Source organism: Astatotilapia calliptera, chromosome 23 (genome assembly GCF_900246225.1).
Source record: "Astatotilapia calliptera chromosome 23, fAstCal1.2, whole genome shotgun sequence".
Taxonomy (NCBI): Eukaryota; Metazoa; Chordata; class Actinopteri; order Cichliformes; family Cichlidae; genus Astatotilapia; species Astatotilapia calliptera.
Genome location: NC_039323.1, coordinates 6,271,549 through 6,299,536, shown reverse-complemented (window position 1 = coordinate 6,299,536; position 27,988 = coordinate 6,271,549). Strand labels below are relative to the sequence as shown.

The 27,988-nt window shown below is 40.3% G+C and overlaps 1 protein-coding gene across 2 annotated transcripts; it reads left to right on the top strand.

Moving 5' to 3' along the window:
• The first annotated feature begins 30 nt into the window (after nucleotides 1-30).
• Nucleotides 31-27,919, top strand: LOC113016052 (importin-13-like). 2 transcript variants are annotated; one of them, XM_026158531.1, is made up of 23 exons: nucleotides 31-134; nucleotides 548-634; nucleotides 8,688-8,813; nucleotides 8,907-9,263; nucleotides 9,785-10,038; nucleotides 13,062-13,202; nucleotides 14,929-15,070; nucleotides 15,595-15,761; nucleotides 16,057-16,177; nucleotides 16,525-16,672; nucleotides 16,797-16,978; nucleotides 17,244-17,270; nucleotides 17,505-17,639; nucleotides 19,171-19,323; nucleotides 19,712-19,792; nucleotides 19,871-20,008; nucleotides 21,551-21,647; nucleotides 23,679-23,731; nucleotides 25,265-25,331; nucleotides 25,474-25,532; nucleotides 25,684-25,773; nucleotides 25,918-26,099; nucleotides 27,104-27,919. In XM_026158531.1, the coding sequence occupies exons 2-23, from the start codon at nucleotides 566-568 to the stop codon at nucleotides 27,198-27,200; spliced, it is 2,886 nt and encodes a 961-aa protein (XP_026014316.1). In that variant the 5' UTR covers nucleotides 31-134; nucleotides 548-565; the 3' UTR covers nucleotides 27,201-27,919. The 2 variants fall into 2 exon arrangements, with proteins under 2 accessions (XP_026014316.1, XP_026014317.1); XM_026158532.1 differs by lacking the exons at nucleotides 23,679-23,731; nucleotides 25,684-25,773; nucleotides 25,918-26,099; nucleotides 27,104-27,919.
• The last annotated feature ends 69 nt before the right edge of the window (nucleotides 27,920-27,988 follow it).

Genomic DNA, 27,988 nt, shown 5'->3' with positions numbered 1-27,988 from the left:
TGTTCATTGGTTACGCTGCGATTACGATATTTCCAACAACACGTGAACGTAGCAAAGGCTACTGGTGACGGAGCAGAGGCAGAAGAGCGGCGGGGAGCTGCCAGCATCGTCTCAGACCGTCGCAGGACAGAAAGGTGTGAAAATACTGGTCCACCAGATAGACTGGCGATAACACACTGAGATGAGATTGTTATGATAAAACTGTCACTCTGAAAATACCAGCGTCGCCGTCTCGCTTGGTTGAATTTGACACTAGGGTTGCGTCAAGTTACATTGCTACGTTAGCTAGTTTCGTGCTAGCACAGTGACGCTAGCAATCGCTGTAGTATTCTTACATAGTGGAGGTTAGCGACAGCTAGAAGAGCTAATGTTAGCTTGCCGGTTAGCCCCTCCTGTCATCCTTATGACTACAATTAATCATATCGTAAACCTAACCTAAACATGCTCATTGCTGTTGCGGAATTATTATGGAAATTACACACTTTGCGGGGGAAAGTTTAACGAAAGCTGCTGCTGAATGTGTTGCTCCTCTTTGATCATTTGACAGCTCCGTATCAGCGGAGATATGGAGACACCGGGGAGAATAGCAGCCACACCGGACGCCCTGGACTTTACGGTGGAAAACGTGGAGACGGTAAGTTTTTGCATCAGTCAGCTCAAGAGGAAAAGCAGGGGCTGTGTTAAAGATAATACGGGCGAATTAAGGGGGAAAGCAGGACGCTTAAGTGCGCCTTGTAGCCCGCTGTAATTACTTTGGTTAAGACTTTTTCTTACAATGCTGGTTTATTTAGGGGACGTGATGTTGCTGTGTTTACGAGCTGACCTCACCTAATTTAGCCTCGACTAAATGCTATGTTTAGAAAGAATACTGAAGTGGTAACAGGTTGTTCCATGCACATTCTCCTAAGTGCGCTTCAAGGTTTTGTTTATCTTTGTCAGATTGGTTATATTCAGCTAGAGTGTGTGTGTATATGTGTGTGTACGTGCGTGTGCATGGCAGTGTTTGCAGCCAGGTCGCTGTGATAAATCTTCCTCCTTGGTGGCCGCTAACAGGGACACAAGGGGATGGGTGGGGAGGCGGTGGAGAGTGTGTGTGAGAGAGAGAAAGGTTCTCCTGGGGTGGATGAGAGCTGATGTGATAAAACTGATAGAGGGATGAGGTGAAGGAGGGAGGGGTCCATGTCGATAACAGTGCCAGTAAAGAAAGAGGAGGGGGTGAGAGGAGGTTGGGGATGCGACAGAAATGATTAGAGGCAGGTTTAAAGGAGAGAGGCAGATTCCTGTGGGGAAAATGCCTGGATAGATAGGTAGTGTGGTGTAATAAAAGCACAAAGAAGAATAACAAACACTGAGCACGGTCCTGTTCTGCCTTGGGATAATCTATTTTCACTTATTCATGTTTCATTTCTGCAAGTGGAGAGTGTATTGTTTTATTGACACACCAGAGGAAAAAGATACTCCATTCCATGGAATTACATTTTCTAAATTTAAAGTTAACACTAACATATATTACATGCACTCCTTAAAATGTGTAATTAATATAACTTGAAGCATGGAGGTAAATTTTTAGATAAAGTAAACTAAGTCCAAACTCATATGCTTAGATATTATCATAACATTGTTCTGTTTTTATTTTGGGTTTGCAATATTGAAGTGAAACCTTGCTTACCAAAAACCCTTCACACATGCAAAAACAATGCCTGATATTTAAAAAAAAAAATGGTGTGAGCCACATGCGCTACATTCAGCTTTCACTGACTCATTTTACTGTCTGAATCAGGTAGTCGTGTCAGGGTACTAATCATTCAGTAAATAATAGTTTTTAAAAAGTGTTTAAGAGCATCTCTGTAATGTCTTTGCAAATAACAAAATGTCATGTGTGGGTAGTGTTTAAGAATTTAAGGTCGTTATTCAGATTGTGTGACAGCTTGCACCAGCATTCAGTCTGTTCCAAGCCGTACAGCACTATCTGTAATCTCATGAACTAATATAGCATGCATACAGCACATAGCATCTGAAGTATAATTTCCCATAAAAGATATCAGCAGTTTTGTATTTATAGTGCAGTGGCATTTCAAAACTAATGAGATATTGTTAGTCTAAGGCTTGACTATATTTAGAAAGTAATACCGGTAGCTGAGATTTTTTTTTCTATTTTCTTATCCTTTCTTGTGAGTTTGGTGATAACACTTTGGTTATGGGATCAGTAGGATGCTAAGAGAATGGAAAGTGTCTTTTCCTGCTTACCTAAAAACATCCTTAGCATGTAAATCTGATATTTAACTTATTGTCTAATATGTTAGTGTCAGCAGTAAATTACCTACTGTACAGTAGCATATGGCTTATGAATAAAAAGATAAATTGTAATTTTATTGGAGCAGTTAAAAAAAGGAGATTGTAGATGCAGAATTTTCCCTTTGCTGCAGTGGGTGTTTGGTAGTGTGTGCTTATATTATAGATGGTGGTGGAGATGATGGTTCCTGGCCCAGTGTTTCTATGTGTTCCATAGAGTGCTCTTTGTTCAGTCTCAGCTCTGTGAAACAAAGTGTCACACTGTCAGGATCTTTGTGTGCATAATAAAAGGGGTTCGAACACTGGCGTACATTTCCGCCCAACTATAATTATCTTTGGAGTCACTATGTGCCAAGAAAGGGAATTTTTAAGAGGAAATTCAGAGCGCCACAGTATGTTTTTAGGATTTTGCCATTTTTTAGCTCTCCCCTGAGACAAAATACTGCTGTACCACAGGAAAGAAGCCCAACACTGCACTGGATCGGCCCAATTCTTGCTCAAGGGAACTTTAACAGGGTGACTTTCTGTTACCGTAACTACCTGTAATCACCCCACACAGGATGCTGTGCACAGGAGACTGTCAAGGTCCATTTAGTATGGTTTAGCTCCCTGCCTCTCAGCTGGTAAAGCACCTCTGTCATTCAGTAACTGTAGGTAATTTCAGGGTGAGATCTATGTAGCAGCAGGTGCAGTTTTAAGAAGTTTTATCACATTTAAAGGCTGAGGAGACTATTCACCCAGCCAGCTAACATATTATAGAACATAGCAGCACCCTAAAATCTGTCACTGAGAAATTACACATGATGTATTAAATAGTTTTTCAGTAGTGAGAGTGTAAGAGTTTGATATATCTTCTTGTGCTAATCCAATGCCAGTATTAAATGAATAACCTGAATTACTCACTGTGAGAAAGAGACTGGGAATCTTTTTTTTAATGTTTACGTCTAGACATTAATAATTGGTTAATTAGCTCCTGTCATGTAAAGATACAAGTTAAGTGTTCTCACCCTCACCATCTTGGTATTTTGAAACAAAGAGCAGGAGAATCTGACTGTGAAACTAAGAACACCGTGCTTTCTCGCAGCTTGTTATTGGGCCAATTGTTGGCCAAAAAACCTTCCCTGGGTAGTGTTGTTTCTTGACTCTAATAATAACCATAATTTACAAAATTAACATAATGTTTTAATCAACAGTGACAGAAAATTTCTATTTTTTTCACCAGATACTTCAATTTAGATACCCTTTTTAAAGTTATCAATTGTAATTCATAAGTACTTCTGTGATACTAACTCACTCTCAGAGCTGAAAGGTTTAGTACGTTTGAGTTCACACACACAGAGTTGTGCTGCAATGTTTTACAAACTGATTGTAGCTGACAGAGAGCCTGATTAGGAGTAGGTGCAGAGGAGTGGATCACAGTATCATCTGCATAAAAATGAAACTTTGCTTTAGTGATATTTTAATGGTCGTCAAACATTTCACATTTCTCTAGGGGCCACCGGCATGCAAAGAAGGCTGGCCTTACCTCGATGACACGTAGGCTCACTAGGCGAAATGACGATCCCTGTAAAGTCCAGAATACATGGCTTCCACTCGCCCAATCTTTACTCCGAAGATTTGGGCCAGCTTATGCACTCCATTCAGTCTTGAGTTGCGGTTCCTCACCCCGCAGACAGTTCAACACTTGGGTGATGAGACATAAAAGTAATCATATTCCAAATAAACAAAAAAAGAGGGAAGTGAAGCCTGTAGGTGCTTGAGTATCCTCTTCTTGAAAACCCATCATCTCACACCTGCTCCTGTCATTTCATGAAGGGCAATTTAGTATGCCTGGAGGCCCTTCAGACTAGGGCTGTGCGATATGACCAAAATCTCATATCCCGATATAAGAATTCTATCGTCCGATAACGATATAAATCACAAAAATGTATAATTTTCTGTAAATTCTGTGAATCTCGGGCAGCTCGACTTGCGGGAAGTGTTTCTAGCTGCGCGTCATGTAGCTGGAGTCGAGTGTTTTTACAGATGCATGAAACGATACATTTTTAGACATAAGTTGTAACAGCCGCCGTTTTCTTTGTATTTATTACACGGCGTGCTGCGGGGAACAGCCTGTTCTAACGTTTGAGTCTAAGGTTTATTTTTTAGCACCTGGCGGCTCTTTTTTTTTACTTCTCATCTGTAAATAATCTGCTCTTTCACCTGCTTCAGTTTATTTTGAAAAGTCTCAACAGGATCTTGAGCTTTATTGTGAAAGGTTTATGTGGAACATAAACAAGCGGACATGCGATGCTGTTACTGTCGTTGTTGCTAACCACAACGCATAAAAACAGGCGCTTGTCCGTCTGTAGTGTGGTATATAAAATATAAGAGAAAGAGAGAACTTTAAGAAATTAATATAGCCACTACAGTGACCATCAAAAGGATGAAAAAATATTGCCGTAAAGAGTTTATTTTGCGACACCACGAAACAAACGATAGCGTAAAATGAAACGATAGACGTTTTTATATGGTCATCCGATATATATCGTTATATCGAACAGCCCTACTTCAGACCCATACCCTTCACATCCTTGTGGCCAAATCCTTGGGTGGGTGGTACTGTGACAGTATTATGGTTGTTTATATCTAAGATAAATGGCAACAATCTTAGAACTGAATCATGGGACGCACCTTTAGTTAGATGAAGTAAAATAATATTAAGGAAGTTGATCACAGTTACACCGAACATTAGCACAAATCACAGAGAGTGAAGTCAACAGGAAAAGCACACTTATGGGGTTTTTTCAGTTGTCATGTCTGTTAACTAACGTCAGCTCTAAATATCAGATAGATGCATTTCTATAGTAAATAAATATTATTATCCTCAATTCAGTATCTAAACCTCAGCAGTCCTCTGAAACTTTTCAGGAAAATAAATGGTTTATGGAACAAGGGACTGCATATGGAGACATTTGGTACAAGAGATTTTTTTAGTGTTCATGTGACTGAGATATAATCACTCTTGGCAACATAGTATTCTTAATTTCTATCTTGGCTGTATGCTGTCAACAGCCACCCGCGCACACAAACTATTGTTCTTTGTTCCCTCATTAATCATCATTCGTCTGCATGTCTCTGACTCTCGCAGTGTTATCATGGGTCAGTGATGTGATCATGCCTTCTGCATACACAACCGTAGCTGTTACAGTGACACTTGTGGACAGATGGCTTGAAAATACACTGAACCTGACCTGCTGTGTGTGAACACAGTGTGCAAAGATATTTCCAAAGTATGTGTGTGGGGGGTTCCTGCTTTTATGCCTTAAAAGCATGCTGGGGAAGAGAGATTTCTTTAGTAAAAAAATAAAAATAAAAAGACTGCCTTTATTTTAGATCTGCCTGCCTCTATTAGTCCAAATCTGCTGCTATGCACGTTTTGTTATTTTAATAAGATCATTTTTAATTTGTAATGGCTCTCACCTCCTGGATTTGCTTCATATTTGGTATTTAGTAAATTATAGGTGAAGTATTATAGCTATTTGTTTTGGTCGTGAGGATTCAGCTAGATAGTGAATCTGTCTGATGGAGGCATGTTGGGTTTTTTTTTTTTTGTTTTGTTTTTTACCTACACGCCCTTTCCCTTCCTACAGTGGTGAGGAGGCTAATGACCTTTGACAGTGTCTGCCAAGAGCTCGGCTTCCTCAGCTGAAGCCAGGTGGTGCAGGCATTTTGCGACCATCTGTAGATACAACTACCTCTATCAACTGCAAGTAAAATTGAGGGCCAGTGTTTTTAAGGATGTGGGTTTTCTTCTTTTCTTCTTGTTTTAAGAACCAGTTAACAGTAGACAATACAGTTGTTTGAGATTTTTGAGATGTCTCGTGTGATTTATAGGAAAAGACAAGCAGTGGTTCTTTGTCAACAGATTAAAGGAGCAAACTGAGCAGACTGTTTAGCATGGTGTGCTTTGATAATAAACCTCGGAAGGACAGAGCAGCTCAGACACAGCGCTGTTCAGGATTAAATAAGGAGAAGTCTGCGATCACACAGTGGAGTTAAAAGCTGCTGTTTATGACTCGAATTACATCAATGGCACAGTGGAACTGACTAAACCGTTTTTTATACACCCAATCTTTTTATGTTTGATCTATGTCTTAATTGGTATATGAGTTAAAGCTGGACCTGAATATTCATCTATTCAGATTTGCATTAACATTTTCCTCTTGGATGAGCAGTTCGCTCTCAGTTATGTATACCCTAGTAACTTCATAGATCTTGTTGTATTATAACTTTAACTAATAGCTGTCCCTGGTACCAGGCTCCTTGCACTCTTGCTTCTGTTAACTTTATTGAAGAGTAGTGTGTTTTCAGTTTTACCTAAATCCAGTAGTTTTGGGCAAATTCGCACATAAATATTTGTGTTGATTGTGAGATTTGTGAAGTCAGACACTTTTCTCTAGTAAAGCAAACTGCAATCCTCCCCTGAATTATCATATTTTATTCAGATAATGAGCACAGAGAAGCAGAGCTACTCCTAGATGGGTCTGTTGCTAGTGTTTGTATACGATCATGTGAGAAGGACAACAAGGTGCTGAGTGAAATGATTACACTCAGTGCTAATCATCAATAAAATGAGATTTAAATGGTTTAAAAAAACAGAACATCATTAGAAGAAAGCTGGTCAGTTATTTGTGGCATCTCGCAAATAACTGAGATGCCACAAATAACTGAGTATATGGGAAACATTGCCTATTTTCCATATATGCTTCCCAGGTAATGTTTCCAGGAAAATACTGCCGATAGGTCTATATACATCACAAATGGATGGATTAGCTGATCTATATTAATATTGAAATTATTTTTCCTCTCTCTAAAAATGATAAATGTCCTAAAAATCCAGTTATAGTTGGGGCCAAATTGCAAAGATCCTGCCAAATCACAGCACAACATTCATTTTTCATACATTTTGCCATGGAGATTTTTCTACATCAGTGGTTCTCATATTTTCTAGCATGCTACACTTGAAGTGAAACATAGTTCACACCCCTCAATTTATAAGTTGTTAACAGTAATGCAGGTTGAATTATAGTTAAAGGTTAGCACAAAAGCAGCAGTAAACCGTTGTCCTTATTTTCCCTACAATTTATCAGGCTTAGTTTCTCTCCATGTGTCAACAGTCCTCAATCGTGGTATATGTGGTTTAAAAAAAAAGAGGTTTCATAGCCTGTTATCACTTATGTTTCTCTGAAACTGAAGATAGATGTTAAGTATGAGCTAAGAATAAGTAAAGGCCCCTTACCATACATATGGCTCCTATAGCTCTTGCTATAGCATCTGTACAGCTATGTACAGATGCTACCTGACTGTGCAAACAGTCAGCTCATTAACAGCCAGCAGCCGTGTTCAGAGTAGTATAGTGAGTAGAGACAGATAATTGCAGTGGAGGATGACAGACATTTAGAGAACATCACCTGAAACTCTGCCTCTAGTCAGTATTGACTTTGTATTGATAGTCTTTTTTCAGCTTTAGTTGTATTGTTGTCCTTTGTAACCTGTCATGTTTTTTTGCTGTATTGTTAAACCTTCCCTTTTCTACAACATTATATTTTGGGGTAAAATGTAAATCCTAGAAGAAATGTGAGGAACAGAGGCATGGGAAGAAACCAGATGGACAGTTAAGGCTCGAGGAAGAAAAATAGAGAGATGAACTGTCAGAGAGAAAAGAGGAGAGCATGACTGGTGGTGGAGGAAGTGATGTGAGCAGGCTTCAGGGGTAAAAGACAAGGATCAAAAGCTCACTGAATAGATTTTTTTTTGCTTCCCTGAGACACTATGTGCTGGCAGCCAGCTGTTTCAGTTCAGTGAGCATGTATGTGTGCTAGTGCGCTTGTGTGCGAGACAGAGAGGAGGAAATAAAAAGGCATTTTTTGCAGAGTAGTGCCTCCGTATTTTGTCTAGCATTGTCAGGATTAGAGGTGTCTGTTTAATTAACACTGCATTTTATTTTCTTGTATTGCCCTCTCTCACACTCATCCCTTATCTTTTTTTTTTCTTTGGCTCTCTCTGCACTCAAGTACTCAAATTACTCAGAGCTACATTTCACAGAGTCCTGTTTTCAGGTCATTGCTTTCTCAACTCTTCAGATTTTGGAGGTAACCTGTCTATTTGGTGTTTATGTGTTGCCAAGTGAGAAAAGATTCTCATTTCTCAAGGCATCAAGGCCTTTCCAGCATATAAGCGCTCAAAGGAATGCATCTATTCGCAGCAGGTCTGTTTGCGGACACCCACTGTTGTGACTGTGGAGTGTAGTTGCAAACATTTCTCACAAGAAAGTTGTTCAGATCCTTCATGGTTCAAGACTGTATGGATTGGTTTCACTGTTTAGTATTATTCTTCTCTTTTCTTTTTCATAGGCACTCCACCAGTTGTACTATGACCCTAATATAGAAAACAAGAATCTGGCCCAGAAATGGCTAATGCAGGCTCAGGTCTCGCCTCAGGCCTGGCAGTTTTGCTGGGCCCTCCTGAGCCCAGAAAAGGTACATGGTACACAGACTCTCACAAAGACACACATAGATAGAAGAAACTAAGATATTTTCTGTAATTTGCATCCATCTTTTCTTCGTTCACAGGTTCCAGAGATCCAGTACTTTGGCGCTAGTGCACTTCACACCAAGATCTCTCGGTACTGGTCAGATATCCCCACAGACCAGTATGAGTCTCTGAAGAGCCAGCTGTTCTCCCAGATTGCCTGCTTCTCCTCTGGCTCCAAGATGGTGCTCACAAGGCTGTGTGTGGCATTGGCCTCTCTGGCACTCAATACCATGCCTGAGGCCTGGCCTGGCGCAGTGGCAGAGATGGTGCGAGTGTTTCAGGAGGACGGGGGAGGAGTGGACGGACGGGCACGCTGCCTTGCATTGCTAGAGCTGCTCACTGTCCTGCCTGAGGAGTTCCAGACCAGCCGTCTGCCCCAGTACCGGAAAGGACAGGTATCTCTCCAGGCACCCCTTTCTCCTATCTTTGCATCCACTGCAGGTTTCCCTATATTAAATATTTTTTTAAATTTTTAACTCTTTTACTCTGTCCATGCATCTTCAGAGTGTTAATAGTGCTTTATAAGATTTTTTTTGTTGTGGAAATGTGGAAAATTTAAAAAACTTAAACGGCTCACATGCCAGTAGCGACTTCTTGTAGTATTTTATGCAGCCCATGTATTCAACCAGAGTTCATTTTATGCTATGATATGACAACACAAGACTAAGAAAGCTTTAACATTTTTTGCATTTTAGCTACCTCACATTTCTTTCTTTCTTTTATTAAATGTTTTTGAACAACAGTTCTTTCTTTTGACTGGATTTTTTAACTACAGAGATGTTTGTGAGAAAACAATGGTTTATATTCCAAAAAGTATGGTATCCAAGTATTTTATTGCCACCAAAATAAAAGAGACAAATACTAGACCTAAACAAAGCTTTAGCAGTATTAACCCTTTTTATCATTCTCACTCTAGGTTCGGGGAGCCCTGGGACGGGAGTGGGGGTCAGTGTGTCCCTTACTGCAACAACTACTGCGGCGGACAGACAGCCCGGGAGCCGTGAAAGCTCGCGTGCTACGCTGCCTGTCATCGTGGGTGCTGCTAGATGTGCCCCTCAGCGAGAGTGAAGGCCTGGTGCACGACTGCTTTAGTGCCCTGCCCGACCCAGAGCTCTTCGACACAGCAGTAGAGGCAATAGTCAATGCCATCTCGCAACCCGATTCCCAAAGGTGTGTACAAATGTTTGTAAATGTGCATTTATGTTTACCCATTAAAATGGGATTATAACTATAAGACGACATGATAACTATACTGCTACACAAAAGGTTGTGAGGAACTGGTGAAAATACACTGGAGACAAAATGAAAACAGTGAAAGAGAGAGATGAAAAAATCAGTAGCTTAGGGCTGAGAGCAGACAGGGTGGGCACTGGAAGGGCACAAGGGAGGGATGGAAAGAAAGAAGGAAGGAAGGAGGGAGGGATTGATACAGGGCAATCTGACAGCCAGGGGGAGGAGAGCGGCATTTCTCGGTTGGCTGGCGTTGCTATGGTTACAGAGCTGGGGAGAGATGTCATCATGCCCCGGTTGATTCAGACATAGCAGGCACCCATTACCCCTCCCCTTAGAGACAGAAATCTAGAGGGAGGGGGCGATGGGGCGATGCAAAGAGAAGAAAGGATGCTAAGAGACAGGGGAGGGCAAGGGAAGGTGTGAGATGTGTGGAAGGATAAAAGGCTTCATCCTCCATACCTCTGCACGGCTGCACAGACAGAGGGTTGGACCTGTGAAGTTACTGTTGACAATTTGTTTTAAACAACCTGACATTATTCCTAGCAGATGGTAGGAGGACAATTAATGGCAGTGGAGTTACAGGTAGAACATCTTCAGTCTCAACATGACACACACAGCATAAAATAAGTATTTCCAGGCTCCTAGAATAGACTGTTACAAATGTTATCCTTCTGATTTCTTCTGATTTCCTTTTTTTCAGTTATGTTTTTGTTTTTTCTTTTTTTAATGTCATGGTTGTCAGCTCCTCCCAGAAGTCATGTCTTATTAGAAGCGTCTCCTGAGACACATGTGGCCGCTGGTTTTGTTGGTCCATTGTTTAATCATAAGGTTAAAGTAACTCCATAAAATAGTATCTGTTCATTAATGAATGAAAGACAAGGAAACAAATAAATCTGTTTTTCCATTATCCCTTAAAATACTGTCAAAGCCCACATTTTTTTCCATCCTTCACAATCGCTTTTTTAATTCTATTTTATCACTTCTCTCACTCTACCTCTGATTCTTTGTGCTCTTCCTTTCCCCTTTCTCATCTCTCTCATCAGCACTAAGCCCTCCTCCCTGTCTCTTGTTCTCTCTTTCTGTTTAAACACATTACAGTCAACTCATTTAGGGGGATGCTATTGGTCCAGCTGCATCCTGTTGCCAGGCAACCCATTTCCCCTGTCTCAGAGTGTTGCAGTAATTGCAGAGGGGATCAGAGGTGGGGAGAGGGATGTTGGGGGGGGGGGGGGGGGGAGATCTGGAATGAGAGGGAGAGAATGAAGGCGGAGTCAAGAAAGGCAGAAATTGTATAACATCATGGTAGGAGCTAAAGAGAAGAGGAGATAACTATAAGCGAGCGGAGAGGAGATGGCAGCAGGCTGTCTCAGAGGAATCTCCAGAATGTCATCTCAAGTAAAGGAAGTGGGGAAATGCATACAAATTCATTCTTCCCTTTTAATCACATGACATGCACACCAAGCCTTCCTTTTCTGAGCTAAAAGTGCATGACCTGCATTTGCAAAGCACCTTATTAAAAATGAATGATCTTCTGAGTGCATTAGTGCAGTCTACCGGTCACATGTACACACACGCGTGCTCGCACAGTCAGTTAGGTTAAGTGCAGTTCTCAGTGCAACTCATAGCATTACTTAGACAGCTGAACACAGGATCTAGGCCAATAGATGTACAGGTATGAGATTATTAGATGGAGGCCATATTCATACACATGTGCTTCACAACAGGGTGGATCTCACTCAAGAAAAGGCTGAGTCAGCATGGGCAGCTTAATAGAGGGCTGGACTTCATACAGGACCATAGAACCATCTGCTTGACTCATAAAAGGGTCCTAAAGAAATTAAAATAATAAATCCTTTCTATGACCGCAGCAAGGGATACATTTAACGTGCAACACAGGAGGTACATTGCAAGGGGGGTCGGTTGGGTCTGGACACTTTTCCTGTGGCTGCTGTTAAATTACCACTGAGAAATATTTAATTAGTCAACATAGACAGGAAATCCATGTAGCTATCACAATTTAAAGATGACTTTTTTTTGCGTATGTCAAATAGATGTTTTTTGTTATTGTTGTTTTTTTAAAGATTTTTAAAGATTAAAAAAACATTACTGGCAGATACTGATAATGGAAATAATAGTCAGTTGTGGCCTTAGTGTGCTTCTCTAGTGCTCTAATCTAACCTACAGTTGATTAGGTTGAAATATTTGTTGTTGTTTTTTTATAATTTTGTGTGCTTTTCCAAATGCCGGTATAGTCCCACAACCTTGCTCTGTCATTGATAAATATTCATCGACCTGGACCAACCTCCGTATTGACTTTCTCGTAAAAGATGAAGCACAGGCTGCATGCCACAAAAACCCAGTGGGACACACGTAATATGGTTTACATGTATAGCATTCACTCATGCACATAATCTTCTAGTTGACATTCAGGAGCCCTTCATCTCCAAATGTCACTCTTTTTCTTGCTGTCATTAAAGACGACAGGAGAACTGATGTTGTATGATGTCGTCACATGAGCAGCTGTGAGGGGAGCGTGTGGTGCCGTGTGTCACGTCATACGTGTCTTTTAGCCAGAGTGAGGGAATTATAAATGGCTGAGACAGCAGGAAGAGGACAGAATCAAATTTGACAGCAGTGAAGCTGTGAGAAGAAGCTCTGAATAGATTTTCTGGTGGGATTTTTACGGTGGGTGTGCTAGATCAGAGGTTGGACTAACTTGGACTGAGATTTGATTTGAAATAAACACTTGTCTTGGAAAGGAGCAATAAATACATCAACCTAGCTGTGAGCAGTGTGAGTCAGGTTGATATACACCAGTTGAGAGTCCCTAGCCTTGCATCCTGTGTTTTATCTGCTGTATTAAAAAAAAAAAAAAAAAAAATCATTTTTATTAAACTTTGCAGTTTCATAAATACTGATTGTAGATGTTCTTTGTATTCGTTTGTGTTTATGGGTTGCAGATATGTGAACACTTTGTTGAAACTGGTCCCTCAAGTGCTGGCACTCCAGGAGCAGCTCAGAGAGGCTGTTCAGAATGGAGACATGGAAACCTGCCACGGTATCTGCCGGATCGCCGTCACATTGGGAGAAAACCACTCTAGGTGTGTGTTTATTATAGCACAAACACTTAAAAATAAAGTGATCTTGGTCAGTATTGTTGCTATTAATATTTCAAGAAATTACTTGCCCTTGAAATTTTGAAAGTGGCACTACCTTAACCTACCTTCTTAGGTTACAGGAAATACGAGTTATTTAGTTATTTTTTGAAGTGGTCTTTACCTTTTTGTGTTTCCACACATAAAGGTAAGCATGGTTTTGGGGGAAGGGACTTCTGAGTGGCCATGAAAAAAATCTTAAAAAGCACTTTTTGTTAGTTCAATTTAGATAAGACAAACAACACAAACGGTATTTAAAAGTGAATCTAGATTTAAAAAAAAAAAAAACAACAACAAAAAAACCCCCTCTAATATTAATATAGAGTCCAGAGCAGCATTGGAATTGAAAAAGTGAGAAGAAGCAGGCTGTGGTGGTTAAGCAGCCTAGAAAGTGAATGAAGAGCAGAAGAGGTATTATACAAAGCACTGAATTGGAGAACTGCTTTTTATTTTCTGATTGGTTATTGCGCATATTCTAACACAGCCAACCCCAACACGGTCATCCTGGAAGGTGCAGCTTGCAGAATTTTCAGAGCCAAAGACCAGGCTTCATCTTCATTCTTTATATACAGGCCTCATCCTATCCTCAGTGGCTGCTTTGTGTGTCTGATTCGGTGCTGTCACGCAGACGTGCATCTCTGACAAAGACAGGGAACAGAAAAGAAAGATGGAGACAGCTGAGACATAACCTCATCACTTTTCTTTCTTTCTTTTTTTAAAATAAATTCCTGGGTGTGAAAACAGCTTCTACAACAATAGCAGACTAATTTCCATTTTCATGGGTCTTCAGTGCAGCAGAGTTGCACGAAAACAATGCTTTTTCAAAGTCTTTACAAAGTTATTGAGAAAAAAACTTCCTCCTACTTTGGAGTTGGGATGGGTACCGGTATCCGGTGCCATTATGGCAAGTGTAGTAGGCGGGCCCTTTTAGAGCAGAGCTACAGATTAAAAATGCCCAAGGTGAAGGGTCAAAGTCTGGCTGTACTTCACGTTCTTCTCTGCGTGAGTAGCTTAATGTTGTTCATGTGTAATTTACGTTGAGTAGGCTAACCACGTTATTACATTAATGCACGTAAGGTGAACCAGCAAACACCGTCGTAGTTACATGCGGCTGTCTTCTTTTTTGATTACAGATACTCCCTTCACCCTGGCCAAAAAGGCTAAAATGACCAAAGAAAAAGTGGAAAACAGTTAAACATGAGAGGTTGTTGGACGAAGTTTGTGTTTTTTCCATTGATTAAGCACTGCTTCCAGCCAAGAGTGATGCCATAAATCCCCTATAGCGGCAGAAAAGGCTAACATTGTTATCTTTTTACAAAAAAACAGCTGAACATGAGGTTTTTGGACCAATTTTGTGTTTTCCATTCTTTAAGCACCGGCACCGTTTCAAAAGTACCGGTTTGGTACTGGTACAGATAAAACCTAAACGATACCCATCCCTACTTTGGAGGGGAATAAACCCCAAATTAAATCTTGGTTTTTACTGAGCTCAGTTTGTATGAAATAAATCATGCTTTAAACTGTCTTTACACTGTCAGCGTTTTATGTGTTGTTTAAAGAGAGGAGTAGTCTAGTTTAAATGTGTACTAACTTCACTGTGCACTTGCCAAATCACACCTTTCTTCTATCTCTTTCTTTTTCCCTTTACACTCGTCTCTCCCACTCTCTCCAGGACTCTGTTGGAGCAGGTGGATCACTGGCAGAGCTTCTTGGCTTTAGTCAACATGATCATGTTTTGTACAGGCATCCCCGGCCACTACCCAGTCAATGAGACAACGAGCTCCCTCACACTCACCTTTTGGTACACGTTACAAGTGAGTGATGTTCAAATCAGATCTGTACCTCAAGGTTAGATTCTTACAGTATATAAAATGTGTTTATGGGTAATCCCAGTAAGTCTAGATGTTTCTGCTAGTCATGTCTTTACTGGGCATTCAAAACCATCCCTTCCATTAAGTTTTGCTACCTCTTCCATAGTATCACAAAGCTTGCAATTCACTTTTAACAGACTTCATGAGAACATGAGTCATTCTGCACTTCATATTGCACAAATAAACTCTTCTTCGGGCTGTCATAGGTCTTTGTCTTCATTTTTTAAATTATTAATTGCAGCTCTGAAATCATTGGGTTTTGTCTTCTATATTATCTGTTTCATGGTTGGTTTCTATTTGCAGAGCTTGGGTAATTGTGTTATTATTGTAAAATCTAAACTATTAACCAAAATCAGTTCTTGTTTTTTTGTGAACTTTGTGTGAGTCAGATAGATACCTTGGAAGTATTTCAGTCATTTTATGTAAAAGACCATCGATTTGATTCTTCTTTATCTCTTTCTTCTCAGGATGAGATCATGTCATTTGAGTCAGACAAACAGGCCGTATATCTGCAGGTCTACAGGCCAGTGTATTTCCAGCTGGTGGATGTCCTGCTGCACAAAGCCCAGTTCCCCTCTGATCAGGAGTATGCATCCTGGTCCTCAGATGAAAAAGAGCAGTTCCGAATCTACAGGTGTGTTTGTTTGCTTTTGTGTTTGCGCATTTGTATGCATGGATCTGTCTCAGTCTATTGTACAAGCCCGTTTGTGCCACTGCTGTTGTGTGCAAGTGTTTCGGTGATGGTCTAAGAGTTTCAGAAATTACTCACTGACAGGATGATTGGTCAACAAATGAGCATGTATTCCTCTAATAGACTCTCACTGAACTGACAGCTGAGAGGGCAAAACCTGTCTTGTAAACAGATCAATGGATAAGGTTTCTAGAGTCCGTGCCCCTAAAATGTCTGTCTGTGCACGTTTGTCCTTCAGAGTGGATATCTCAGACACACTCATGTATGTGTATGAAATGCTGGGATCTGAGCTGCTGAGTAACCTGTATGACAAACTGGGAAGATTGTTGACTAATGCAGAGCAGCCTACATCATGGCAGGTGGGTGAGACATAGACACATAAACAAGCAAAGAAGTAATCTAAGCTATTTTCAGTTTCTTTCAGTGTTGCAAAAGAGCCTGGACTGAAAATGTGTCATGGCAGATATAATTCTTTTTTGAGGCTAGCACCTGTAGACTTATATAACCTAAATAGACGTAAAAGCGAAATGTGTAATCACAAAAACAAAAAACATTTTGATTTCAGTTTTGAATTATTTTTTCTTTCCAATGTTTTATTTATTTATCACTTCTTCTTCTTTTAATCCATTCCTTAAGCTATTATAATTGCGTCACCTTTCTTATTTTGTACACAAATACATTGATACGCTTCTTCTTCCTCCTTCAGCACACAGAAGCTTTGCTGTATGGCTTCCAGTCCATAGCAGAGACGATAGATGTAAATTACTCTGACGTTATCCCAGGCTTGATAGGTCTCATCCCCAGAATCAATATCAACAACGTCCAGTTAGCAGACACAGTGATGTTCACAATAGGTAAGACAATAAAGATAATAAAATGAATATCAAATGTAAATAATGGTAATTCATGTGACTAGACAGTTGTGGTGCATACAGAAAAAACACACAAATAGTTTGTTGATCTGTATCTGAATTCTAGGTGCTCTCGCTGAATGGTTGGCAGACCACCCAGTGATGCTTAGCAGTGTCCTTCCCTTGGTGCTACAAGCTTTAGGAAACCCAGACCTTTCTGTGTCTTCAGTGTCAACCCTCAAGAAAATCTGTAGGGAGTGCAAATATGACCTACCCCAATATGCGACAAACATAGTCGCTGTCTCACAGGTGTGTGGATATTATACGCTTGTGTACTTTCTTCCAAATTGTTCCAGGATTTAAGAAGTTGATAATCTAACTGCTTCCTTCTTCGTTTTTGGAAGCTAAGGTGTTGCAGATTTTTGTAATGTTCTTGTTTTCCAGAAATAAGTACACTTTGAACTGACTTCAGTTGGATTATTTTGGATTACTTTTTTATTGCTATTTTGAGATGTTTTTGTTGAGCTCTCAAAATCATACAGCCTTCTTTCTCTCTCTCTTTTTTTCCATCAAGGAGGTGCTTATCAAGCAGATACACAAGGTCAGTATTTACCGTGTCACGTTCAGTCTCTGTTTCTGTCTCTGTCCTGGCACTCAGTTTAGAAGTGACAATTAAATGAGAAAAGCTGTGAAAGGATTATGTGACATGTTTGCAGCCTGTAGTCTGAAGATTATGTGTTGTGCAACAATCTGTTAGCTATGTCTGTATAGATCTTTGTGATGATTTAAAGCTTGCTTAAACTAAAGCTAAACCTGCGATTCCTTCCTCTTGCAGACAAGTCAGTGTATGTGGCTCATGCAGGCTCTTGGCTTTCTGCTCTCTGCTCTCCCCGTGGAAGACATCTTAAGAAACCTTCACTCTCTCATAACCCCCTACATTCAGCAACTGGAGAAACTAGCAGATGAGACGGTACGTATACAAACCAACGTGAAACGGCACACACAAACAGAGCGCAGGCACAGTTGGATTCTGGCCAATAGGAACAGGCCTTGTGTCTGTGTGGTGTCACTGCAGTGGAACATATCTCTGCGGGACCAGATTGGATTTGACCCTGCACCATGGGCTAGTGACTCACATGGAAGTAGCAAAGACACCCTTTCTCTTACTCATGGAAACATCCACAGGATAAAAGCAGAGTTGGGAAAATAAAATTGCCTACACCAATGTACTTACAGTAGGTCATGCTTGTGAGCAAACAGTCAGGCAAAAGAAAATTCATGACTCTGTTTAAATGTTACATCCAATAAACTGTCATACTGGATAGTACAAATATAGAGCTGTTCCTGTCTAAAAATAGTCTGATATTTACTGTTTGTGGAACAGAACAGGTTTTCTCCTGATCGCTTGTTTTTGTGTGTGGTATTGTTTGTTTTTATCAGTACAGACCCTGGATGGGCTGAATAGAGATGTCAGTTTAGATGAAGCTTTTCATTTCTGTGTCTGTCTCTGGCCCTGTCTCACCTCCCATCCTTCACAAAATACGCACACACAGTCAAACCATGTCTTACCCATCCTCGTTTCCTCCCCCTCTTATTGTTTTCTGTCTTGCTTTTTGATGTATCGGCATTACATCAGACTAGGAAATCAGGTGGTGTCTGGTGCCGGACAAATAGTGGCACCTAGTGGGGAGACCTTCGGGTTGCATTACATCAGGGGTGAATGACCATGACATGTGATGGGGGAATAAATAACTGATGGAGGCACTTGGGGGCTGTTGAGAAGCATTTGTCCATGAACTGTAGTTCAGCTGCAGTTGTTGCAGGATTAGCATGGGACTGTCAATGGATTTGAAGGAGACATAAAAGATGTGGCTCTTAGAGGGTGTGGCAACTACATGTTTGTTCTCTTTGTTGCAATTTGGTTGTTACATCTCCACCAAAAATGGCAATTATTAACCACTGCCTGTGAAACTCCTACTAATGTTTTTACCTGTGATGGTGTGTTTGTGCTAAGTGTGTTTGCATGGGTGGGTGTGATGATGCCTTTAAGAAAAGTGGTATGACAACAAGACAAAAAAAAATTTTAATTATTTTTTTCACTTGAAATTGTAATTGAAAATATGATAATTTAACAGTTTAATTGTAAAGATATAAATATGAAAGAACAAATTTAACCTAACCGTAACATTGAGTTTATTATTACTGAATAAATTATTTAGTGTCAAATTTCATTTATTGTTTTTATTTACACTTCACTTCTTACCGCCTTGAATTGTTGATACCTTTGAATCATTCTTAAAACTGTTTCTTCTGTTCGCAATTGTAATTGTGCCAACATGTCTTAGTTTTCAAGATTTGTTTGTGTCTTAAATAATTAAGCAGTTATAGATTTCAAGGCTGACACTAATGCTCTTAGTCAGTCTGGGTCCCGGCATTAGGTTGTAAATGAGCAAATTTCCAATTAGAAGTAATCTGTTTCTCTTTTTTTGTTGTTCCTTCAGCCTAATCCTTCTAATAAGTTAGCAATCATCCACATCCTGGGGCTGCTGTCCAACCTATTCACTACGCTCGACATTAGCAAGCAGGATGACGAGTCAGCGGATGGCTCAGCACCACCTGTCAAAACAGCCCCACCTCCACCAGGACCAAACCCGGTCAGTCACAGCACACAGTCATCACTTTAATTAGAAGTGTTGCATGAATGAACAGTTTCTATGGCTGTCGTCAATGAGCTGAATCTGTATTTGTCAGATTTGAGCTAATATAAACACAGAGAGTGTACCATTTTACAGATTTATAGCATGACACACTCTAGTTAAGTAGACATGGAAAGCAGTGAGATGCATAGCCCTTGCAGCCGTTTGACTTTAATTCTCTACAACCCAACCCGTGCTGTCTCCGTCACTGAACACATCAGGATGTCACTGAATAAACTCATGACTGGGGATTTATACTTCTATTTATAACAATAACAATCATAGCCGCACTATATGGACTCACAGATGTCAGCAGATTATGGTTAATGATGTCTGTGTGTTTCAGGTCGTGGTTGTTTTGCAACAAGTTTTTGCTCTCATACAGACGGTACTCAGCAAGTGGCTCAACGACTCACAGGTTGTAGAGGTGAGTTGTTAAGATGTGCAATGCATGCCTTTATATTTTGTCTATATTTTATGTAGCTAATCCTGTAATATCCCTCAGGCGGTGTGTGCCATCTTTGAGAAGTCAGTGAAAACTCTCCTTCATGACTTTGCTCCCATGGTTTCTCAGCTAAGTGAGATGCTTGGGCAGATGTACAGTACCATTCCGCAGGCTTCAGCCCTTGACCTCACCCGACAGGTACACACACATTTTGGTCAGAGATTTAGACATATATGAGTATCTTTTCATTTGCTTTTAAAGCTCTAACGCTTTGTTAAAAGTGGTAGTGTAGGAGTTACAGAGCTATGTGCCAGCAAGTCCAAGGTTAATGAGAATGCTAAATAACATTGTAAGTCATGATCCAGAGTTTTGGTATTTATTCATCACCAGACTTTCTAGTAGGATTTATGTTGCCACATAACTGAAACATGTTTTTATTACTGATTACATTTTCCTTCAGGAGGTTAAGCAAGAACACTATGAACCTATTAAAAGCAGTTACTGACAGTTTAGTGCTATTTATAATGTCAAATAAATGTGTTAGGTTTTTACTCCACAGAAAAAGGTCTGGTGTATTTATTTACAGATGGTATTTAGTCCGATTTTTTTATTATTTGCAGCTTCACAGCATATGTTTTAAGTTAAAGTTTGTAGCCTAAGCAGGAAGGTTTCTGCAGAAGAAACCTAATTTTTCTTTTTTCTTCCTTTTTTTCTTTTTTTTTTTTTGTCCGTTTCTTTTAAAACTCAAATGCAAGTCCAGTTGAACGTGTGAATGTCTACTTACTAAACAAGTGTCAATTATGCCAATTTCCACAGATAAGAAAAATCCAGAAATACTGGAGGAATTAAAAGTAATAATACAAAGCTTGTTTTTATCTCTCCACTGGGTAACAGTAAAGAAAGAAAATAGAAGAATATGTGCTTGCCTTCTAAAATGAATCTAAAAAAATCCCTCCAGTCCCCAGCCACTTTGTTCGGTACACCTGTTCAGCTGCTCATTAACACAAATATCTAATCAGCCATCATGTCAGCAGCTCAGTCAGTTTAAGCAAGTGGACATGATCAACATGACCTGCTGAAGTTCAAACTGAGCATCAGAATAAGGGGTAAAAAGCTGATCTAAGTGGCTTTGATTCTGGTGTGGACAAGCTGGTGCGAGTATTTCAAAAACTGCTGATCTACTGGGATTTTTGCCACACAACTGTCTCTGAGGTTTTCAGAGAATAGTCCAAATGCCTTGTTGATGCCTCAGGTCAGATGGGAATTGCTGGACTGCTTCAAGCTGATAGCAAGGCAACTCAAATTACCACTTGTTACAAGCAAGGTCTGAAGAACATCTCTGAAAGCAGAACACATTGAACCTTGAAGCAGATGAGCGTTTGCAGCAGCAGGTCACACCAGGCATCACTCCTGTCGGCAAAGAATGAGAAACTGAACATAAAATTTATAAAACAGTCTCACAAAAATGTCATGAATATGAACCAAAATCTCTGAGGAATGTTTCCAGCACCTTGTTTAATCTATGCCACAATTAATTAAAGCAGTTCTGACAGGAAAAGGGGGCCGAGCTCAATACTAGTGAAGCCTACCTAATAAAGTGTCTGGTAGTCAGTAATTATCTGGTTAGTTTGTTGCCTGTTTAAAGTCCTTTCTTCATACTGCAGCCTGTTTTCCTTTGAGTAACCCAGTTTTTTATGTGTAAGTAAAAATAGTTTTTAATGTGAGGCCCTGCTGTTTCAGATGGTGCATATCTTTGCCAGTGAGACAGACCACTTCCCACCCATCAAGGCTCTGTTTGAGCTGGTTACTTCGGTAACACTGTCCATCTTCCAGCAAGGTAGGGGGTCCTGCAGGGGCGGGAGTGTCAGTAATATAAACGGTTTCTGTTAAAATCAGGTAGGTTTTTTTCTGAAAAAGACAGAAAAGCTGCACATTATTTGGCTCTAATTTAATAGTTAGTTAATCTTTCCTTTACATTCTGCAGAGGTAGACCTTTAAATCGTGGACGTATAATTTTCACAACATATTGTGATTTATTTTGGGGTTTTTTTTGTCAGGCACCTAAAAAAAAAAAAAAATTGCCTGAATGTGCACATGCTCCTTTTTTGAGTACATGTTTCTAGTCGTATTTGATTTGACAGTTTTTGATTTGGTTTAGCAGAGGTGGTTTTATTTCATGTCCATTGATGCTTCCTGCTAAGAATACTTGTGCAACATAGTAGATTTTGCTAACAGGTCAGCCTGGGAGCATAAAAAAGAAAACAACAAAAAAGGTTACAGGTCATCGGACTCCACAGTCGACCTTTAGACATTCACTCTAATTACTCAATAATGTGAGCGGAGTTGTCTGTCTGCTTGGTGTGTTGACAGAGAGTCATAAAAGCAGACCTTTTTTTCCACTTATGATTCAAGTCATTTTCAGATTATTGCTATCTGCTACTATCTTGTAACAGTTGAGATGTTGTCATGATTCTGTTCAATAGGGGAATTTATTTATTACATTTATTTGTCTTTTACATTTACAAACCAATGTAAGTATTTCATTGAGGAAAAGTTTCCTCATATGCGTAACCCGGGGGCTAGAGTGATTATTAAATATTTGACATAAATGGACATCTTCGAGTCGATATCTCCTCTTTCATTAAACATGGCTTTGAGTATTGTTGCCAAGTCTGTCTGATACTCCCCTTCCCTTTGTGTTGTCCCCTTTTCTTCTCCCCCTTTTCCTGTTTTGACTGATTAAGTAATGGCTGCCTCTCCTCCCTCCTCTAAACTCTTGTTTTCTGAGCAGGTGTCCTGCAGTAGTATTAGTACTGGATACAGTCACAGCAAAAAGACTAGCTTTTTTCAGTTGACATATAACATAGCAGGGAGGGCTTGCTCCATACGACTGCAACCACTGTTGTCCAAGAATTAGTCAGGCTCACTATCACAACCCTTTTGAATAATCCTGAATTGTCTCGGAAGTGTTCCTGTGTGGTAGTGGGCTGGAGGAGGGTATCGAGCAGGAAACTTTGTTTGGAGTCTGGGAACAGCCAAAGCTGGGCGCTCACTACATCTGTTTTCTTTTATCCAGAAAAAAGAAAAAGTTGGAGTCCTTCCAACGTCAACCTTTCGCTATTGGATTGATCCCGAAAGTCAAAAATTTCAATGTGGATTCTTCCGCTTTTACAAGAGATGTGTGTTTAACTCTGCATCATATGTTTTCAGAGCCTTGTAGTCTGTGTCCAGCATAAAGGGAGGTCGTGATAAGTGAAGCTGTCCTTAATGTTAAATGTGATTCCTATTGATGCTGTGGGCTTTCATTGAACCAATGGGGATGTTATTGACTAGTGCTGAATGGACCCTTTACAGTAACCTTCACCTCTGAGGTGCTCGTTTAAATGAGAGGAAATGCTTTGCTTGCTATTTGATGGTGTTGATGTCGGCGGCGCCTCATGAGGAGCAGATAAAAGAGGGTTCATTCTGGTTTGGTGCCTTTTTTTTTCTCCTTGTTTTTTCTTCCTCCAAGCTGTAACAGTAACAGAGGTGCCTCCTGGGTTCCCACTCCAAACACACTTTTGTTCTTTTAGGTTTGTTCTTTTTCTCTCGTTACTTCTTTCCGTTTCTCTCTCCAAACAGACCCATGTCTTTGTCTTCTGCCTGTGTTTTGTTTTTGGTTGGTCTCTTCTTCCAAGACTCTGCCAAAGCTTCATATGCCCCTCCCCCCCTTCTCCCCTTCGTTCCTTACTCACGTGTGAATTATTTCAATGAAATATTTTTGAGTTCTCTTTTATTTCCACATGACTGTTGAATCTATTAAGTTGCTGTTTGTATATTATTCTTATTCTCTTATGATTTCTTAAGTTTCATCTTTATTATATTTTAGGACCCAGGGATCATCCTGATATTGTTGATTCATTTATGCAACTCCAAGCTCAGGTGTGTTTTTGGTTTCTTATTTCATTCACTTTGGGTTTCTCTCTCTTTCTCTTTTTCTAGTTCCGACCTGTTTCTCTGTCCTCTTCTCTCTCTATATAAATATACCCTTTTCTGTTCTTTGTTACATAGGCAAGGCAGTGGAATGTAACACACGAGGGGAATGTTTGAAAACGGGACGTTTGTCTCTCCTCAAACGCTTTTGATTCTAACAGTCTCCTCACCACAAAAACATAGCGCTGTACTCATGTAGAGTTTTTATTTGCCCTGTAGAAATGAGCTTTATCTGTGCAGTGTGCCCAGTACAGTAAGGAAAAACAACCAAAATCCTTATTTTGTAAGTTCAGGTTATATTCAGGTAATCAGCTAATAAAACATTTTTTATGGCCTCTTGCAAAAATGCAGGATTTTCTCTTCTCACTGCCAAGTTACCATCATCACATAACCAGTCTTGTTTCAGTAAGATAACAGGGCATTTTTAAAATGACCCTGGGTTTTTTGGAAGGGTTTTATACCCTCTGATGTCTTAAATTCTCATGACACATGCCATGTAAACCCTTAACCAGTTACTACTTTATAACAAAAGATCAAGAGGACTTGTTTGAAGTCATTTTGCAATAAAATCCACCACCTGACACACTTAAATCGTATTATGTCTTTAACCATTTTCCCTAAAGTCAACACCAGGGTAGATTTCCTCATCTGGAAAAAATAAATCCACAAACTCAGAACCTCAGAGGAAATATTTTAGTTGATGCGGCGCTCATGGGAAGGATGATGCAACAGTATGAGTATCAGCATTGTGGTCTCAGGTGACTGATTAGTCTCTGAGCTGAGTCCTCCTCTGAAGTCATTCCAGCCCAGAGCCAATCAAAGCCCAAATGAATTAATATTCAACTAATATTAATCAGTTCAGACAAATTGGCTGATGGCTCTCCCGTTTTATATTTTTGTCTTTCGTCTTCATTCTTCTTCCTTGGTTTTCTATCTTTGGATAGATCTGACCTTCATCTCTCCCTTTCCCTCTCTCCCTCTCTCCTCTCCTCCATCCTGAATGAGTTCATTATTATGAGATGAGTTGTCTTTCTCTTTATCTGCACATGTTAATTACTTACACACTTCTGTTGCATATTCAATCCAGTCAACCAAAAACAAGGAATGTAATGTTTGGAATACAATTGAGTTCAAGAAACGAGCCCAAAACCACCATTGCTTTTAGTTTGACTTAAGTTTTCAAATGATTTCAAAGTTTGATTTTGTGCAATTTGTTTGTTACACCTGCCGACTTCTGCATTGGAGGATCTCTGTATGAGTTTGCATATAGTTCTTCCTAAACAGACGGAGAGAGAGTATTGCAGCCTGGTAGGCAGATCTGGCTCCTTGCCCGTGTTGCTGTCAGATCTGACTACCAGGCTTAGCGGGTATTGTTGATACCAGAAATTTGAAGGATCTTATGCAGTGGAATGTGGTGAAGCAGTACCGATTGGGTCGGGCCGACAAAAACATACTCTGTTTAATTCCTTTATCTGCTTTTAGGCCCTCAAACGGAAGCCCGATTTGTTCTTGTCTGAGAGCCTCGACGTGAAAGCAGTGTTCCACTGCGGTAAGTTTGCACATGATTTAGACAACCATACACACTGTTGTGTGTTTTGCTACAGTTTCTGTGAATGTGTGCTTGTCAGTACAAAGTACAAATTGTAAATGTTTGACACCAGCCTTCAGTAGTTTCTGTCTCCCACTTCTAGGAGTTCTGTCACTCAAATTTCCTGAGGCTCCGACTGTCAAGTCAACGTGCTTGTTCTTTGTAAGTACACACACACACACACACACACACACACACACACACACACACACACACACACACACACACACACAGAGCTTAAACCATACGAGTGTGTTCAGAAGTGAGTCATTTGTCTTTAAATTTGACGATTCTCTCTGTGTTCCTGTCTTAGACTGAACTATTACCCCACTGCTCAGACGTGCCTCCATTAGCCAGAGTGGTGCAGGAGGACGGCAAGCTGTTGGTACAGGCCGTTCTGGAGGTGAGAAGCACCACATTCACACCACAGAAATGTTTCATCATTTCAGTGATCCTGCAGTTTGCTGTGTTATTACACTCCAAACTCTTCTTCCTCATTTACTGCGATTAAGTCCCTGATGTAATTTACCTCCTCTGCTCTCCCCAGGGCATTGGAGGTGGGGCGTCTCGGAGTCTGATGGACCAGTTTGCAGATGTGCTGTTTTGTCTGAACAAGCACTGCTTCTCTCTTCTCGCCGTGTGGTTGAAAGAGGCGCTGCAACCTCCAGGATTCCCATCATCACGGATCACAGCTGAGCAGAAAGATAACTTTTCACACCAGATACTCAGGTAACACCACTGGACACACACATCCATAATGTCATCCTTTTATTTGGTCTCACTGAGATTTAACATATGAAACAAATACAGAAACGCACAGTAAAATCGAGGGAGTGTGAGACTCACATCATATGCGATAACACTTTAAGAACAAGTAACATCACATTGACCAAGAGGACTGTTCTGCATCACCACCAACTCTGACAGTTTCAGGTCCTTCTGTAGATTATTCCAGAAAAAAGAGGTGCCATACTTCAAATTTCAAGTAAAATTCAAATTTTTTTTGTCACATAACATATGCATACACAGTATGACATGAGGTGAAATGCTTATTGCTGTGCCATGCCCGACCATTAAATTACCATTACTTGAGGCATTGTCACATCTGTTGTTCATTTACTCTGGTCCTAATCTGTTGATGAGTTTGTAAACTTATAACGTGTTCACTGTGATAATTTGTCACTACAAACCACGCGAGACTGTTCAGTATGATCATTGGCTAGATATGTCTGGAGTGTGAGCAACAACAGTAAATACGGATGCTGTGTTCTGAACTGTTGGAGATTTAAGTTAAGTTCACAGTTGCTAGCCCGTACAGACCACAGCACGTATATTGGACCTTGTTACTTCCCAGAATACACGGCATACATGCGTTTTTTGCTCAAACTGGAAATTTACTCCTGGTAGTTTGTTCAGATTGAGGTCAAATCACATTCACACCATAAACGAACCACACAAAACTACCTCCTCCAAAGTGTCTCAGTGCGGTTGGTTTTGTCTGCACCCGAGCGCGATTACTGTGTCACAGCTACACAAAGGAACGGCACCAAGGGGGAAAACAAACCAGAGTTCTGCTCTAAGTTTGGAGACAAATGTTTGTAAAATATGAGACCTTACTGATTATGCTTTAAACACATGTTTGCACACAAAGAAGGAAGCAGCCCAAGGAGCAATTTACATATACTTTATAATTGTTTCTTTTCTGCCTTCTTTTCTTCTCTATTGTTAAACAGAGAGCGAGTGAACAAGAGGAGGGTGAAGGATATAGTGAAGGAGTTTACGCTACTGTGCAGAGGTCTCCATGGTACAGAGTACGCCGCTGAGTACTGAAACTCTACCCTTGAACTTTTACCTAACCATGACCTGTCTTCAGTGCAAAACAGCTGGATGCCACAACTACACAGTTCTCTTGAACCCCTTCAGCGAAGATATCATGAAATGATTGTAATGTAACCGAACCCGCTGCAGAACAAGACATGAAACCATTCCAGTGCAGACGCGCCATTGGATTAATGGACAAACATTAAATCCATGGCTCTAGAGAGGCCATGATTTCTTTTTTCTTTTTTTGTTATAACCTTGATTGTTTCTCTCGCCCACTTGCCTCTCTTCTCTTACTTAAAGGTCTTTTGTTAAGTCAAGCTTTGAGGAGAAGTGCTGCCACACATCTCCTTTTCTCTCTGTCTTGTTCTGCCTTTCTAGATCTTCCTGTGGTTCCTAGATTGTTTCCTGGTGATTAGCATCCATATGAAATGGTAGTGGTATCGTACGTAGCTACTTAACATTATTTTCAAAATGAATCAAATTAATTATATAAATGTATATGTATGCACATATATTAAGACAGTGGTTTTCAGTCCTGCTGCTGCTATAAAGAAAGGAGAAAAGGACCAATCTTAGGGGGAGAGGCGGGGGATTCTGCAGGAAGACTGACGTCGATATAATATTTAGTCCTACTCATGCCCCTTGTGATCTCTGCATTTGCCAAATTATCATGGATCTTTCATTTTTGTGTTTTGTTTTTAAATAAATGCCTTTTATGGGATTTATATGGAGACAGAAAGCTGAAGACCACATTAACTTGGTCAGTCTTGCCCTGCCCATTGTGTACAGGGCTG

What these genes read in the sequence shown, in the direction of transcription:
- LOC113016052 (XM_026158531.1), top strand. Translation starts at nt 566, where the DNA reads ATGGAGACACCGGGGAGAATAGCAGCCACACCGGACGCCCTGGACTTT. An exon ending in ACTGTCCATCTTCCAGCAAG is followed by an intron (nt 21,648 to 23,678) that starts GTAGGGGGTCCT and finishes ATTATATTTTAG; the next exon opens with GACCCAGGGATCATCCTGAT. An exon ending in AGTCAACGTGCTTGTTCTTT is followed by an intron (nt 25,533 to 25,683) that starts GTAAGTACACAC and finishes TTCCTGTCTTAG; the next exon opens with ACTGAACTATTACCCCACTG.